This window comes from Pan paniscus, chromosome X (assembly GCF_029289425.2).
Source record: "Pan paniscus chromosome X, NHGRI_mPanPan1-v2.0_pri, whole genome shotgun sequence".
In the NCBI taxonomy this organism is placed as follows: Eukaryota; Metazoa; Chordata; class Mammalia; order Primates; family Hominidae; genus Pan; species Pan paniscus.
Window position 1 is genome coordinate 23,836,211 of NC_073272.2, and position 17,730 is coordinate 23,853,940.

At 43.1% G+C, this 17,730-nt stretch overlaps 1 protein-coding gene across 1 annotated transcript in view; it reads left to right on the forward strand.

Moving 5' to 3' along the window:
* Nucleotides 1-4,836: 4,836 nt before the first annotated feature.
* The window catches only part of PHEX (phosphate regulating endopeptidase X-linked), a 219,288-nt gene continuing 206,394 nt past the window's right edge, over nt 4,837-17,730 (forward strand). Inside the window, exons 1-2 of the mRNA XM_055106306.2 lie at nt 4,837-5,646; nt 11,012-11,080. Coding sequence (XP_054962281.1) covers nt 5,529-5,646; nt 11,012-11,080 — 187 coding nt within the window. The 5' untranslated portion in view covers nt 4,837-5,528. The remainder of the gene's footprint in view (nt 5,647-11,011; nt 11,081-17,730) is intronic.

Below are 17,730 nucleotides of genomic sequence, written 5' to 3' on the forward strand. Positions count from 1 at the left end.
CTTAATTGAAATAATTGGGTGGGTGTAGAGCAGGCTATTAACAGACTTACCTTGCATAATGACTTTTCAATGAACTATTTTTCACAGCTCTAGAATAGTTGTAAAAATTTTCAGAATAACGCCCCCTCCCCTTTTTTTTCCAGAATAATGACTTCTCACTCCCAAACACACTAAATCGTATGCTAAATCATAATATTGAAATCATAATTTCAATATTACAGTTTCAGGCAAAGACACATTCACCAGTTTCCCTGACACAACAGTTTCTGTTCAAAGAATCTCGAATGGAACAATTTTGAGTTACAGGTCAAGTGTGGATAAACATTTTATTTTGTATGCCATGTAGATGGGGTGAAGAGGTAGCATTTTTTTTTTTTTTTTTTTTGTCATAGTCTTACTCTGTCGCCAGGCTGGAGTGCAGTGGCGTAATCTCAGCTCACTGCAACTTCCGCCTCCCAGGTTCAAGGGATTCTCCTGCCTCAGCCTCCCGAGTAGCTGGGACTACAGGCGCGCACCACCACACGTGGCTAATGTTTGTATTTTTAGTAGAGGTTTCACCCTGGTCTTGATCTCCTGACCTCATGATCCACCCACCCTGGCCTCCCAAAGTGCTGGGATTACAGGTGTGAGCTGCCGCTCCTGGCTAGAGGTAGCATCTTTTACTACTCTTTAGTGCAGAGGTTGCTAAACTTTTCCTGTCAAGAGCCAGAGAGTAAATATCCTAAGTTTCAAAGGCCAAAATGTCTCTGTTGCAAAACTACTTAACTTTGCTCTTGCAGCATGAAAGCAACTATGCACAATCTACAAACAAATAGGTGTGACCTTGTTCCAATAAAACTTTATTTACAGGCCGGGCATGATGGTTCACACCTGTAATCCCAGCACTTTGAGAGGTCGAGGCATGTGGATCGCTTGAGCCCAGGAGTTCGAGACCAGCTTGGGGAACATGGCAAAAGTCCATCTTTACTAAAAATACAAGAATTAGCTGGGCGTGGTGGTGCACCACCTGTAGTCCCAGCTATTCGAGAGGATGAGGCAGGAGAATCGCTTGAACCTGGGAGGTGGAGGTTGCAGTGAGCCAAGATTGCGCCACTGCACTCCAGCCTGGGCAACAGAGCGAGACCCTGTCTCAAAACAAAAAAAAAGGTGAAAAATAAAAAAAGCTTTATTTACAAAAACAGGCAGTGGGCCAAATTTGGCCCATGTACTCTTGTTTGCAGACCCCTGCTTTAGTCCTGTGAGCACCTATTATTTCCCTGTGCTTTGAACTTCTTTATTTTGCCCTAAAGGGTTTTTTTTTCTTTTCTTTTTTTTTTCCGTGTTACTTTAAGTGTGGTTTATTTTGAGGGCAAGATAATCATCATCTCCTAAAAGGCTGAAAAATTAATGCAGAAAATGGCACAGAATGAACAATGTACCTTGTAATGAATGATTCTCCCACATCCTTTCCTCTGTCAGTCCCGCCACTCTCAAGTTTTCCTTTATTCCTTTGGTGAATAAAAGAAACCTTCATTACATTACATTACACAAATTATGTTTATTTTCAATATTTTGACAGTTCTATATTACTCTTACAGACTTGTTTTCATTGTTCAAGTAATACATTTTAAAATTACTTTTTTTAATTTTTAATTTTTGTGGGTGCATATTAGGTGTATATATTTATGGGTACATGAGATGTTTCGATACAGGCATGCAATGTGAAATAATCACATCGTGGTGAATATGGTATCCATCCCCTCAAGCATTTATCCTTAGTGTTACAAACAATCCAATGGCAGTCTTTCAGTTATTTTTAAATTTACAATTAAGTTAAATGAATACATTTTTCTATCTGTGTTTGCATATCTTAGTTTGGGATAGAATGCATCATAATTTTCCTATTACAATTAATGAAAGTATTTTTTTTGGTTTAATGGCTTTTCACTCAGCAGTTGACCGTTCAGGAATGAATTCCTGTCGGTAAGTGATGGGGTAGGTATAACTTCAGGGAATCCCCAAATTGCCCTCACCTCTGGGGGAATTGCAAGTTCAAGGCAGGTGAAGGCTACTCCAGCTAGGAACTCACGGCCACTATTCAATGTCAGTGGGGACACTGAAAGTTGTGAGGAGATTGAGAGGAGGAAAGAAAGAGGAAAGAAGTGAGTCCTGGTGTCGTGCTTGGGTGACTGTCCTCTGGCTGTGCACAGGAAGCTTTGTCAAGCAGCAGACATGCCATGTATGGCAATGATCCCATCCCCCATCTATCCATTTGTGATTTTCCCATGCCACCTGAGGCCATTCCTTGGTCTCAGTGTCCTTATTTGTGAAACAGAGTTAAAATACCTTTGCTATCAAGTATGTAGATTTACCATGAGGTTAAAGCGAATGTGCTATGCCTATATGAAGTATCACTTTTAGTTGAGCATTGAGAAGGAATAATTAGGGCCTTGAAAGATGACACCCTTCCTCCCCCCGCAGACATTAGCATGTGAGGTTCCTGAAGCTGAAGCTGGTTGTTTGTTGTTTGTTGTTGTTGTTGTCATTGTTGTTGTTTTGAGATGGGGTCTCGCTCTGTTGCCCAGGCTGGAGTGCAGTACTGCGATCTCAGCTCACTGCAACCTCCGCCTCCCAGGTTCCAGCAATTCTCCGATTCTCCTGCCTCAGCCTCCCGAGTAGCTGGCATTACAGGCATCCACCACCACGTCCGGCTAATTTTCGTACTTTTAGTAGAGTCGGGGTTTCGCCATGTTGGCCAGGCTGATCTCGAACTCCTGACCTCAGGTGATCCACCCACCTTGGCCTTTTGGTTTTTTTGAGACACAGTTTCATTCTGTCACCCAGGCTGGAGTGCAGTGGCTCAATCTCAGCTCACTGCAGCCTCCACTTCCCAGGTCCAAGCGATTTTTGTGCCTCAGCTTCCCCGAGTAGCTGGGATTACAGTCACGTGCCACCACACCTGGCTAATTTTTGTATTTTTAGTAGAGACAGGGTTTCGCCACATTGGCCAGGCAGATCTCGAACTCCTGACTTAGAGTGATCTGCCCACCTCAGCCTCCCAAAGTGTTGGGATTACAGGTGTGAGCCACCACTTCTGGCCCTGAAGTTGGTTTTTTGTTTTGTTTTGTTTTGTATTTGTTTTTTTCCAGACAGTCTTGCTCTGCCGCCCAGACTGGAGTTCAGTGGCATGATCTCAGCTCGCTGCAACCCGCCTCCTGAGTTCAAGCAACTCTCCTGCCTCAGTCTCCTGAGTAGCTGGGATTACAGGCGCCTGCTACCACGCCCAGCTATTTTTTGTATTTTTAGTAGAGACAGGGTTTCACCATGTTGGCCAGGCTGGTCTCGAACTCCTGACCTCGTGATCCACCCGCCTTGGCCTCCCAAAGTACTGGGATTACAGGCATGAGCCACTGCGCCCGGCTGAAGCTGGTTGTTAAGAGTAAGTGGCTAGGTATAACTTGTATGATTTTTATTGCTCTCCTTTTCACTGTGAAGGGCCAGGAAATGTCGATGTTGGAGCTGCAACATTGAACATGGTTCCTGACTTTGTGGAACTCATGGTCTAAGATGTGTTGTAGAGTGAAGTCCAAAAACTCTTAGGAGAATCCCATACTAGGGGCCAAAGGCCTGCTAGGGTGTGTTATGGAATAACAGCAACAAAATAATGTCAACAGCCAATGAGCACAGGATAACTACAACACACCATGATGTCATAACTTGGACAAAGGCTTATGACCCCCTGACTTTGGCGCAACATGAAATGAGCAGAAAGTAAGGTATATTATGGAATAAGCCCCAAAACTTGAGAGAATCCCATGCTAAGAGCTGAAGCCCTGACCAAGACAAGCCAGACAGGACCATGAATGTGTGGCCATGTTATACTGAGCTCATCAGCACCTGCTGAGCTCCTGTGTCACCTCTAAAGCCATGCGCACAAGTTTTGCATTGAGATAATTGCTCTACTGGTTTCTAGATATAGTTGAATTCTCCACCCCCACTCCCACTGCCCTATGACCTCCAGCAAAACAAAAGCAGGTAGGTAGTAATTGTGTTGTGAGTTAACGATATCTATATCTTTGGATAATAAAATCTATATCATTTCAGTGGTAGCATTGGAATATCAGTTGCCCTTCCCCATGAAGAAAGCACATTGTTATCGTTTAAATAATTATCATAATCAAAAATATCAAAGACCCAGTCATTCATCAGTGTTTCCAGTGAAGTCAAGTGCCTTTGTTTTTTGTTTGTTTATTTTTGAGACAGGGTCTCTCTCTCTGTCACCCAGGTTAGAGTGCAGTGGCGCGATCTGGCTCACTGCAACCTCCACCTCCCAGGCTCAAGCAATTCTCCCACCTCTGCCTCCTGAGTAGCTGGGACTACAGGTGCTCACCAACATGCCCGGCTAATTTTTGTGTTTTTAGTACAAACAAGGTTTCGCCTTGTTGGCCAGGCTGGTCTCGAACTCCTGGCCTCAAGCGAGCCCCCTGCCTCAGCCTCCCAAAGTGCTGGGATTACAGGTGTGGGCCACTACGCCCGGCCTGAAACCAATTGCCTTTGAATTCATCCTGGGGAATCTGCTGAAGTGGACAGTTTATGTAAACACAAAAACATCCTAATGAATGGCTGCCTCAGTAGGAGTGGCAGACAAAACACATGGTGCACTTTTCATCAAAAACACACAAGGAAAAAATTTTTCATCATATCTTTTGTAGTTGCTAATAAACTTAATTCACGCACTTGTGTTTTTTTGTGAGGTTTTTTTTTGTACACTTCTTAGTACCACAAAGAGGAAGTGCTTTTTCTCCTTCCTTTAAGAAAAAGTTCCAGTTCAAACCATCAGCCTCTGTAGGTTGTCTTAATTGCTACTTTGCACTGCACTGGACTATGACTGATTTTTGGCACATGCTATCATACACAAAGTTCCTAAAATAAAATGCTCCAGGATATCCTAGGAACTCTTAGAAGGCTTTAAAAAGGGACTCACACACTGAAAGAATATCTTTGATGAAGACAATTCAGGCAAGCAGAATGATTCTTGCAACAGAATTACATGATTAATTGAGATCTTGAAGTGGGTCCGGTGAATCCTGGCCACCTAACTTATCATGATTTGGGGGAGTTTCACGAGAATCCAGTTTTGATAAAACAATTGTTTTTTTCCTCCCCAAGTGACTATACATTTAAATAGCTAAAACATCTGTTCAGCAACATAGTAAAACATGTATACTCGGAACGCTTGAGAGAAGAGCCTGCCAAACAATCGGTTGAGAGGGACTTTGCTGAGGGAGAGCACCAAGATAAAGCAACACTGTTTGTTTTGTCTAGTCAGGGGGAAAGCCAAGGCAACCAATATTTTGGTTTTTATAATTTTCATTTGTGAAGAATTATTTGAGAAAGGGTGGCGAGGGGAGATTTCCTGACGGGAGTTTTTTAAGCTGCCCTTTAGTAGAAGAGCAAGAGAGCCTTGGATGTCAACGCCTCGCTCTTGAGACCAGCCACCAAACCACGAAAAGTGACTTTCTTCTCGTGTGCTCTCTACGGCCCTTCTGATGGAAGCAGAAACAGGGAGCAGCGTGGAGACTGGAAAGAAGGCCAACAGAGGCACTCGAATTGCCCTGGTCGTGTTTGTCGGTGGCACCCTAGTTCTGGGCACGATCCTCTTTCTAGGTAAGTGGAGTGCAGGAGGCCGGGGGAACTGGATGTGTGTCGAGAAGTTTCCTTGTGCTTTATTGTAGCAGAACTTGTCATAACACAGGTATAGGGCTGTTTGCCTGCGTTCGTAGGTGGTGCATCTTTAGTTTCTATCAAATATGCAAATGATAAAGAAGGCTTTTTTAAGGAGCCTAAATAAATAAATACACCCAAGTACCAAATGTATAGTCCAGAAGGCAAAGTGGGTGTAAGTGGCTTCGAGTGGCTGGCTGATTCTGTTGCATTGGGTGGAAAAATTTTTATGTGGTACATTTAGCAAAATGAGTGTTTGTGAATTCATAGTCACATAGTTTCATTTATATTTTGAGGAAAGACTTTACATTGTGATGAAAACCATGCTGGAGTGTCTTTCCATTTGACTTTTATTAATGTTTGCTTGAACGAATCATGAAATTTAATTCACAAAACACAAATCAGTCCTTTAAAGTGTGCTTTTAATGATATTCTTCAATTCCTTTCTTATCCAGTGACTCTGGTGAGATGCAATTTGATTTACAAATTAATACGAAGGAAAACAGAGGTTTTCCCCCAAGATTTGAAAGATATTGTGATTCAGTTATTTTAATGACTGTTGGTGAGAATGATGTACCCAGAGAGTATATAGGATGATAGAAGTGTATTCCTATGAAAAAGAATCAAATATCTTGGAAAGGAGTGAGGGATTTTCTAAAATTCTAGGCTTTCTGAACCCTTGATTATTACCGTTTTAATTTTTCTCATACAACCCATAATACTTCATTAACTTGAACGTTACATAGGAACGAGGAGATTCTAGGTGCAGTTTGAAATGTAGCAAACCTGCAGGAGGCCATGTTTATTTTGGCAGGGGTAAACCAGTAATTAAACTTTAAAAGAGTTAGGGTTGTGTGGTTGAAAACTGCTAAAATGAGCAAACCATCTTTCCATGCTTTCCGTGGCTGAAGATTTAGGAAATTAGATGGGTTTATTGCTTTCTGATAAAGCGAAATCTCCTACTCCTGCAACTGAATCTGTGGCTCTTGAAAACTCTTGTAAGATTGCTCAGCACTTAGGGTTTAGACAAGTGTCCTCTGCTGAAATTCAAAACAAGAGGAAAAATTCTATGGGCATGCCAAAAGACTACATGCTATGTGCAACGTGACTGCAAGGTTAGGTTTTGCAAATGCTCCCAAACTTAAAAATCCCAATAATTATTGTTTATGTAAAAATATGTACTCTTTTTAATGATATTACCACTGCACAAAACTTTTACAAAACTCTACTTTTATGATTACATCCTGAGGCCGTGGCATATCGGTTGAAAGATTCTCCACGGCAGCAAATCTTTGTTCTTTCAGAGAAAATTATTCTCAGGAAATAGTGCCGATGTTTTTAGAGCAAAGTAAAATTCATCAAGCCAGACACTACTATTATGGATAAGGAGGCCTGCATAAAATATGAAAGAGAACTTTCCAGCGTGCCCAATAACCTGGCTCTCACCTTGACTCTCTAAGAGGAGCTCAAATGATGTTAGAGAATAAGGGCAAACTGAGGCTGTGGCCTCTACAACTTTGCTTCTCAAAATGGGGTCTGTGGACCAGCAGCATTAGCATCACCGGGGAGCTTGAGCTCCACCCCAGACCCGCTGATTCACAATCTGCATTTTCACAAGACCCCCAGGGGACTGTTTGCAAATGCAGGTTTGAGAAGCATTGCTTCAGGTGACCATATCTATTTGGATGTATACATTCAGGGACACTTCTTTTTGTCAAATATTTCTGCACTATTTTAGAATCACCCCCTTACCCCCTCTCCCCGTCCCTCTCCTCAACTCTGCCACCCACCTCCACTCTGCACCCAGGCAAAGTGCTTGTCTGAAAAGCTCCAGGGACCTGCCTGGCAATGCTCTTCATGACAATATTCTAGTTAGGGTCGTCGTCTCTTCAAGGGGCTTCCTGGTTGACTTTGTGGTATATTTCTCTGCCTGTCCACATTCACTTACATGCCTGCAATTTCTAGCATCCCTTCTTACCTCATCTTTGTATCTGAGGCTCTGGGATAATCTCTCCTCGCAACCTTAGTGCTTCTACAGTAAGAGTGATTGCCAGTGGTCTTGCAGTGGCTTCCGAGAAGCTACAGAGCACCAGAATGGAAAACATATATGCCTGTAACCTGTTTATTTATTTTCAAGTGTCCTTTCTTCTTCTCCTTCCCCTCTCTTTCCTCCCCACAATCTTTCTCAGATGCAATGGCCGGCAAACTTTTTCTGCCAAGAGCCAGATAGTGAATATATTTGGCTCTGTGGGCCATACGGCCTCTTGCAACTACTCAATTCTGCTGTTGTTGCACAAAAGCATCCATAGACAATATGTACACAAATGGGCATGGCTGTGTGCCAAGAAAATCCGATTTCTAGACACTGAAATTGGAATTTTATATACTTTTCATATGTCATGAAATATTATTTTTCTTTTTATTTTTCCCAACCATGAAAAAAATGTAAAAGCCATTCGTAGCTCCTGGGCTGTACAGAAACAGGCAATGGATTTGACCTACGGGCCATAGTTTGCTGACCCCTGCTTTCTGGCCATTCTTATGCTCTTGATCTGTGGATGACTCCACTGCATCCTAAGGGCATTTCCTCTGGTTATAGAGAAATCTACAATGAGAAACCAAACTGCTATTTACATGTATTTTTTAAAGCTCCTAACCGTTCAAAAGTAACATCTTAATTTTTATATTAAAAATATTTTCTTTATTGTTTCTATTTCATTCACTTACACCTTCACATTTTCTGGGCTTATTGATCCTCATTTATTTGGAGAATTTTAAAATAACCCCATCCATGGAGATAATGCTCTTCCTTGAGGGGTTGGGTCTGTCAGTGTCCCAATTAATTAATTATATATATACACACACACACGTACATATATATATATATATATATATTTTTTTTTTTTTTTTTTTTTTTTTTTGAGACGGAGTCTCACTCTGTCACCCAGGCTGGAGTGCAGTGGTGCGATCTTGGCTCGCTACAACCTCCGCCTCCTGGGTTCAAGCAATTATCCTGCCTCAGCCTCCTGAGTAGCTGGGATTACAGGCGTGCACCACCACGCCCAGCTAAGATTTGTATTTTTAGTAGCGATGGGGTTTCACCATGTTGGCCAGGTTGGCCTCGAACTCCTGACCTCAGGTGATCTGCCCACCTCAGCCACCCAAAGTGCTGGGATTACAGGCCTGAGCCACTGCACCTGGCCTAATTAGTTATATTTAAAACCTTCCTTCTGCTCATCGTTAGATAAAGATACCTGATTTTACTTCTTCCTTTGAGGTTTTGGGTCAAGAATTATCTCTCATGAAAGGAATAAGTCTTTAACGATTTTATTAGCTATTTTGTTTTTTAAAATAAGGCTAGGATCAAGAAGGTATTGTCCAGAATTATAAAAATATTATTTACAATAAAGCTTATTTTTGCATTATATAAAAGAACACATGCTCACTAAAGAACATTAGGTCAACATATAAAAATTGACTGATGGGGAAAATTCCCCCTGAGGTTCTGCCACCCAGGCATATTGGAATATTGCACACTAATCTTTATGCTGCCCATATATTTTTTTTTACATAACTTTTTTTTTTTTTTTGCTTTATACAGAAATCAAAACACACCTTTTTGCTAAGAAACTTATTTTCTTAAAAACAGGACTGAGATGGGCCAGGCGTGGTGGCTCACTCCTGTAATCCCAGCACTTTGGGAGGTCGAGGCGGGTGGATCATGAGGTTAGGAGATCGAGACCATCCTGGCTAACATGGTGAAACCCCATCTCCACTAAAAAATACAAAAAAATTAGCCGGGCGTGGTGGCGGGTGCCTGTAGTCCCAGCTACTCGGGAGGCTGAGGCAGGAGAATGGCGTGAATCCGGGAGGCAGAGCTTGCAGTGAGCCAAGATCACCCCACTGCACTCCAGCCTGGGCGACAGAGTGAGAGTCTTGTCTCGAAAAAAAAAAAAAAAAATAGGACTGAGATGTTTCATCGGCAGTTTTCTTGAATCTCTAATGTAACACAATGCAAAGAGGCTGTTTGGAGGATGGCAGCAGAGAAAAAGAACAAAGGAAAAGCAGGCTCCATTTAGAGAGTGGGTTAATAAATAATAAAAACTCGCCACACTGGGTAGTAATCTACAGGTCTTCCATCTCTAGCAGAAATATAGGTACTGCCGAGCTTTCTGCCACAGAGGGCCTTGGTCCCCATTCACCTCCCACCATCCCTCTCCCCATGGCCACATCTCCAAATGATTCATTGTTTCTGCTCACAGAGCACAGCAAGAATGAATTCCCCAGAATTTCCTCAGCTACTACAAATACTTTTGAAATCTTAAACTCACATCTGCTAATGCCCAGGTGCTACCTGGGGTTGACAAATTGGGCACCTTTCTGTACTTCTGCAGACACCTATTTAGATAATGTTGCCAGGCAGATGGAGATATTAAGCCATTGGTGAAAAGCTATTTCAATTTTAGACTTGTTTTTTTTTTTGGAGTGGGGGAAGGGAGGAAATAGCTGGAAGCTTGGTCCACAAAGTTGCAAATTTCTGGTAGCTAAGCTGGGCCTGGTGGGCGGAGAGTTTGTGGGGTTCAGGGCAGGCGGACAATGACTGTTGCTATCAATAGGTGATTGAGATATGTTCAGTATATTCTTTACCCCTACCCCTTTTTTGGTCCGTATCTGTATGGATGGTTTAGATAAGATCCAGAACTCTAAAAGCCAAACATGCTAGCTTTCTATTTCCACTCTGATTGGCTCCAAATGACATAGTTTAAAAGTTTCAATTTTCCCATCTTGAACATGGGCATGGAGTTACAACCAATAGAGTGAAAGTATGAGACTTAAACCACTGATAATTGGAGGTTGAAGCGACTTTAGAGAGTGTCTCGCCCAGTGGTGCTCATATTTGAGCATGTATTGGAATCACCTGGGGGGCTTGTTAAACCGCAGATGGCTGGGCCCCACCCCCAGGGTTTCTGAGTCAAGATCTGGCGTGGCTTTCTAACAAGCTTCCAGGTGCAGCAGCAGCAGCAGCTGCTGCTCTAGAGACCACACTCTTAGGAGCTCTGGTCTAGTTATACTCACTTATCTTACGTACGAGAGAACTGAGTTTCAAAGCAACCAAGAGTCTTACCAAGGTTATTTAGCTAGCAACTAGAGTCTGGTTTCGTGACATTGAACCAACTGGGTTTTGGAATACCGTGTCAACACTGAGAAGGATGAACTGATATCAAATATCTTGCGTATGTTTCCGAGGGTGCTTTACCGGATGGTGGTCTGCTACAACTCAGCCATTTATTTTGGTCTGTTTTTTCAGTGAGTCAAGGTCTCTTAAGTCTCCAAGCTAAACAGGAGTACTGCCTGAAGCCAGAATGCATCGAAGCGGGTAAGTCACAGTTTTCCATCCTGTGTCAAGTTATAATTATGGTACCTTGGGAAGTGGAAGAGAAGACAGGTGGTATTTTTAGTATTCTGTTTGCTTGAGGTTTACCAAGTACGAAATGCAATTTTGAAGAAATTTTAAGTTTATTTTCAAGTTTTGGTGTGAAACAGTGGAGCTTAGGTTTCCTGTTTTCTTTTTCCTTGCAAAAACTGTGGTATTCTAAGCGTTGTTACAAGGAAATCAGGAAGGGGCTTGGAAGGCTGAATGGCCTCTCTTAAGACCCACAGGCAGAGAACACTGGTCTTCCTATGGCTCCGCTGGCTATGAATTCCTCTTTACCTTAAGCAGTTGCCTATTTTCTGGTCTGTGGGTCTGACTTGCCTGCCTCTAAGCAAGGCTCCTTTGCAAATAAATCCACGCTTCCATTGTCAGTGGGAGTCCCTTTTCTCTTTTTTAAAAATTGAGACGGAGTCTTGCTCTGTCGCCCAGGCTGGCACGATCTCAGCTCACTGCATTCTCCACCTCCTGGGCTCAAGTGATTCTCCTGCCTCAGCCTCCCTAGTAGCTGGGATTACAAGTGCCCACCACCACGCCCAGCTGATTTTTGTATTTCTAGTAGAGACGGAGTTTCACCATGTTGGCCACACTGATCTCGAACTCCTGACCTCAAGTGATCCACCCGCCTTGGCCTCCCAAAGTGCTGGGATTACAGGCAAGAGCCACTGTGCCCGGCTGGGAATCTCTTTTTTCTGTCACATGTTGCAAGTCAAACTTCTCTTGAGGTGACCAGGCTGTGTATCAGTGGATATCCCAGGGTGAAGATGAGTGTTTAAAGTGGCCGCAGTTTTGCCACAGTGTCTTATCCCATCAAACTCATGGCTGGAGTTGCCCCAAAAGCAGCAACAGGGAAATTCCCATGAGGGAATATCCCATCCCGAGATGGGGCCAGTTGGGATTCCAAAGAAAGAAGCACTAAATAAATGCCAGGGCGGCCGGTCAGTCCAAAGCATTTATTAGTGCAACTTATGTTGAAAGTGCTGCAGTGTATCCTCAAGACAGTGAGAGAAAAGGGGTGTTCTACTTAGGGCATTAGGGTGTGGAGACTATATGCGGGTTTAAGGAATTTGGCTCAGAGCCGGTACTAGTTTCTTTCAGTGTTTTGTGCATCAACTTAGATACCTTTATCAGTGCCTGGGAATGTTCAAGGGTCCAGTTTGGACCTAAGCCTGCTGGGAAAAACCAGCAGCTGGAATTAGCCGGGCATGGTGGCTCATGCCTATAATCTCAGTTACTCGGGAGGCTGAGGCATGAGAATTGCTTGAGCCCAGGAGGCGGAGGCTGCAGTGAGCTGATATTGCACCATTGCACTCCAGCCTCGGTGACAGAGGGAACTTCTGTCTCAAAAAAACAAAACAAAACAAACCTGCAGGTGGCTGGGTCACAGAGTGGTCAGGGTATTGTGTAATTTTTGGTTAGGACACCGAAAGCGGCGGTGGGGAGGTGAGGGGAAACCTGGGGGTCCCACACACAGCTATTAGATTTCCCTCCTAAATCAGTGTTAGGGCCTAGATTTCAGGGAACCAGATTCTAGCCCTCACCCTCATTCTTTAAGTGGGCAGGGACACTTTTTTCCTTTTTCCAAAAGGGAAGTCATCAAACAAGCATGTGGCCCTTTCACTTTCCTCTTGGCCTTAAAAGGTTAATGAACAAATTCACCAAATATTTGTTGCACATGAGGTACTGAATTAGGTTTTGGAAATAGAGCAGTGAACCAGGTATGGGAAGAAAGACAATAAGGCAATTAATACAATGAGAAAATTATGAAACTGGGTGTGGTGACACGTGCCTTTAGTTCCAGCCACATGGGAGGCTGAGGCTTGAGCCCTGGAGTTGGAGGCCAGCCTGGGCAAATTAGTGAGACCCCATCTCTGAAAGAAAGAAAGAGGAATATCAGTCAGTGGAACATGTTATAGAGAAAATTAAAAAAAAAATAGAACAATGTGATAGCAAGTGACAGGATGGCTAGATTGAAAAGCCGGAGGACATGACCTTGGAGGTGACCTTTGAATGATGAGGAGGGAACTGCTGTGTGAAGACTGAGGCAAGGGCTTTCCAGGTGGGGGGAACAGATGGGGCAAAGGGTGCATAGAAGCATGAACTTGGTGGACTTGAGGAACGGGAGGAGCTTGCTAGGTGAGGTGCAAGTGATGAGGAGTCAATGGGGGACCCAAGTGCCAGTGAGTTTGGGCTTTCCTTAAGTGTGCTCAAAAGCCTCTGGAGGCTTTTATGAAAGAGAATACATCTTAGGAGCATTTCAAAAGATGTCTCGGTGGAGGGCTCAGTTAGAGGGAGTCTTTCTTGATGGAGAAGAGACCATAGGGAGCAAGAATAGAAGAAGGTGACTCAGGTAGGTTTATTTCTGTACACCAGGTGACAGACGATGCTGTCTTGAATTCAAGAGATGGAGAGGGAGAATGGGGGAAGGTTTAGGAGGTAGAGGGCCTATTGAAGGATTCGATGCGGGCTGTGAACAAAAGCAGACAATTGTGGGTGATGCTTAGATTTTTGGTGATGGTTGGGCAGTGGTGTTTATTGAGATGGGAAACACTTAGGTGAAAGAGCTTGTAAATTCTGAGACCTTATACAAAGGTAGTGGCTTAGATAATTATGTTAGTAGAGTTCTTTTTTTGTTCCATTCTTAAGTGATCTCTCTCTCTCTATATATATATATATATATTTTAACCAGGCTGTGTGTTGAGTGCCTTACAGGCACCATCTCATAAAACCTTCATAAGACCCCTATGAAGTCAGTGCTATCACCAGCCTCACTGACAGATGAGGAAATGGAGGCTTCTGGAGGCTAAATAACTGCCCAGGGTCTCATCCTGAGTTAGTAGCAGAGCTGGACTTCGTGTCCATGTCTGGCTCCTTTCCGTCTTTTCCTTGGTGATATGGGGCCATGCCAGGCAACTCTTTTTGGCCCTGGAACTATCTGAGAACTCCCAGGCCCTTTCCTGCTCCAGGCTTGAGTAGTTGACCTGGGGTTTTCTCCAGTGGCGAGAGATTGTCATGGAGTGGGGTGAGAGAGCAGGCGGAACTATCAGGACAGGTTTTAGAGTTTATGTCACCTGGTGCTTTGGCTGTGGTGGGGTTCTTGCAGATGTGTGAAATGGGAATTTTTGAGCTCATAAATTTTCAACTTGAGTTTAGAACACTTTTTTGTATGGAAGGCCACTTATTTCATGAGTTTTAGTTCTGTATTATGAATCATAATAATGCAAGACTAAAACTTACAGACTGACATTCAAAGATGTTGCCTTCTGCCAGCTAGTGTGTTTTGCCTTGCTGTCCTGTTTTTAATTTTCACATTGGCGAATGGCTTTCTAATGTTGAAAAAAAATATTGATTTTGCTGTTTCTGGAGTGAAAGGCTCACCAAAGACCCAGTTCTCTTTAGTGTAACGTGAGCCTCAGTGTGCCCAGGGGTCTGCAGAACAGCTGTGAGTACACATGACAGGAGAATTGCGGCCAAGCCAGGGCCTTAAACAAGAGGCTGTGCGTGCGTGGGCGTGCATGCTGAAAGTTCAGAAGACTAGAGTGTTTGATCGCCTTCTGGACCATTTCTGAGCAGGTGCCAACCACTTCTGAGATGCTTCCTCTCCATAACTCTCCTCTTCTCTGTGTCCTCTTATTTTAATCCCTCTTTCAAAATAAGAGCTGTGCAAAGAATGCAAAGAAACAAGGAAAGGGCATGCATGCCCATGATCACAGATAAGGGCAGACAGGCTGACTGGGTTTGAAGCATGATTTAGCTATTTACAAGCCACATGATCCTGGGCTAAATATATAGCCACCCTAAGCCTCAGTCTCACCAAGTGTGAAATGGGAATAACAGGTTTTACTTACACTAGTTGTGAGAATAAAAGAAAATAATAATGGACTGGGCACGGTGGCTCTCGCCTGCCACCCCAGCACTTTGGGACGCTGAGGCGGACACATCACTTCAGGCCAGGAGTTCAAGACCAGTCTGGCCAACATGGTGAAACTCCATGTCTACTAAAAATACAAAAATTAGCCAGGCGTGGTGGCGCAAGCCTGTAATCCCAGCTACCTGGGAGGCCGAGGCAGGACAATCACTTGAACCTGGGAGGTGGAGGTTGCAGTGAGCCGAGATTGCAGGTTGAATCTGCACTTCAACCCCAAGGGGGAGGTTGCAGTTCAGCCTGGGCAACATAGTGAGACTCCGTCTCAAAAAAAAAAAATTAGAAAAAGAAAATAATAATGGTAGTAGCAGTAATTTAGGTTCCCAATGCTGATTCTTAACCCCAAACCCAGAAAACGATGTAACTCTCAGTTGGCAAGATGGGGGCCTGATCTCAATTCCTTTGATGGCAAAATTGGATCTTAACTCATGTGAGGCTGCTTCAGATTTCATTTATCCTACTTACAAGAATATGCATATGTTTCCCTATAGAAACATTAATGCACTTGCTTCAGGCCTGCCACTCCAGCCATTGCTGAAGTATTACATGATCTGTGGTTATATGCAATGTATTTATTTTCTAAAATCTGAAAAATCTATGAGCTCTGAAACATATCTAACCTCAAGAGTTTCAGATAAGTGATTGTGGAATTACAGTTCCCAGATTTAGCTAACTACATACATACATACATACAGGATGCTTAGTGAAATTTGATTGCAGATATACAATGACTACTTTTTCTGGTGTATGTCTCATGGACTATTTGGTACCTACTTATTCTAAAAGGTGGTTGTTTATCAGAAATTCAGACTTCACTGGGCATCATGCATTTATATGGTAATGTGCCCAACACTATTCTAAGCACTTTACATATATTTAATTTGCATAATGATTCCATGGGGTGCTATTATTATCCCCATTTTCAGGTGAGGAAACTAAGACACAGGTTAAATCAACTGCCTAAGGTGTCTTAGCTGCTGCATGGTGTTTCCCTCATTCAAACACAAGTGGTCTGACTAGAGTTTGTGATGATACCATATTGCTTAAAAAGGGCTTAGCGTAGGTCCTGGCAAAAAGGAAATACTCCCTATTGGTGATTTTATTATTGTTAATTATTATTATTACTACTCTCTCCCTTCATCCTTGATTAAATCTAAAAACAGAGGCTGTTATTTAGGGAGGATGCCTCCACCTGTACCACATAAACAGCAGCTGGTGACTGTGTGACAATTAACCTTATATATAGTGACTTGGAAGAGTACACAGCCTGAGCTTTCACAGATTTCCTTCATCATCATATTTCTTTTATTAAAACAAGACTCTGGGTTTTCTCCATGGAGCTGAGTAGGGGGAAAGGCGTTTTGGTGTCTTGACAACTATGGTCCCTTGCAATTTGAAGTCACAGTTCCCCTGCAGAAAGTGCAGCCCTGTGCCCCGCTGTGAATTGTGAATGATGAATTGGGAGGCTGCAACTAGAGTTTTCTCACTCAGCAGGCTTCTTTCCAAATTCAATGTGAGTGATGTATTTCCCAACTTTTGTATCAGGGCCAAGGTCAGAGCTGACCTTGCAGTTTTTCTAGGTACCTGCAAGAATACTGGCGAGATGGAGAGGATACATTTGAGGGTTGGGGGCAGGGAAAGTTTGAGAAGGAGGCTGGAAAACAGTGTACTCATGTGGGTAAAAATGCGTGTGAGGGCTCCCCTGTGTGACTGTAAATGTTGTGTGGGACTGAGACGTGTGATCCATGTCTCTGAGGTGTCACATAGCAGATTCATTCTGTGGCTGCATACAGTAACTATAAATACCAACCAAAAGAAAGATTTTGTTATGTCCTAGCACATTTGCACATTAAATATTAATGATAAAATAGTAGCAGTAAGTGGCCGCGCACGGTGGCTCACGCCTGTAATCCCAGCACTTTGGGAGGCCAAGGTGGGTGGATCATGAGATCAGGAGATCGAGACCATCCTGGCTAATGTGGTGAAACCCCGTCTCTACTAAAAATACAAAAAAAAATTAGCCGGGCGTGGTGGCGGGTGCCTGTAGTCCCAGCTACTTGGGAGGCAGAGGCAGGAGAATGGCGTGAACCCAGGAGGCAGAACTTGCAGTGAGCTGAGATCACGCCACTGCACTCCAGCCTGGGCGACAGAGCAAGACTCTGTCTTTAAATAAATAAATAAATAAATAAATAAATAAATAAATAATAAAAAATAAAAAAAGTAGCAGTAATTAAAAATGTAATTAGAGACAACTGATGCTAGTTCTGAAGCACGAAAATGTTAAGCCAATTTGAAATTTATCAAACTTCTAAGTCTTTATTTTTATTTATTTTTTTATTTTTTTAAGAGACGGGGTTTTGCCATGTTGCCCAGGCTGGTCTTGAACTCCTAGGCTCAAGTGATCTGCCCACCTCAGACTCCCAAAATGCTGGGATTACAGGCATGAGCCACAGTGTTTGGCTTCTAAACCAATTTTTTGCTAGTGTTTTGTGTGTGTGTGTGTGTGTGTGTGTCGTTGGGGGAGGTTTGAAAATGGTGGGGATTTTGAGGTCCTATAGAAATTAGAATGTTTTTATATTATTCACTTCATTGAAGACAAAAGGCTGTTTGAAATTTTTGTAGAAAGTCTAGGCTGGAGAAATATCTAGCCTTATTTTTAAACCTGGAGGAA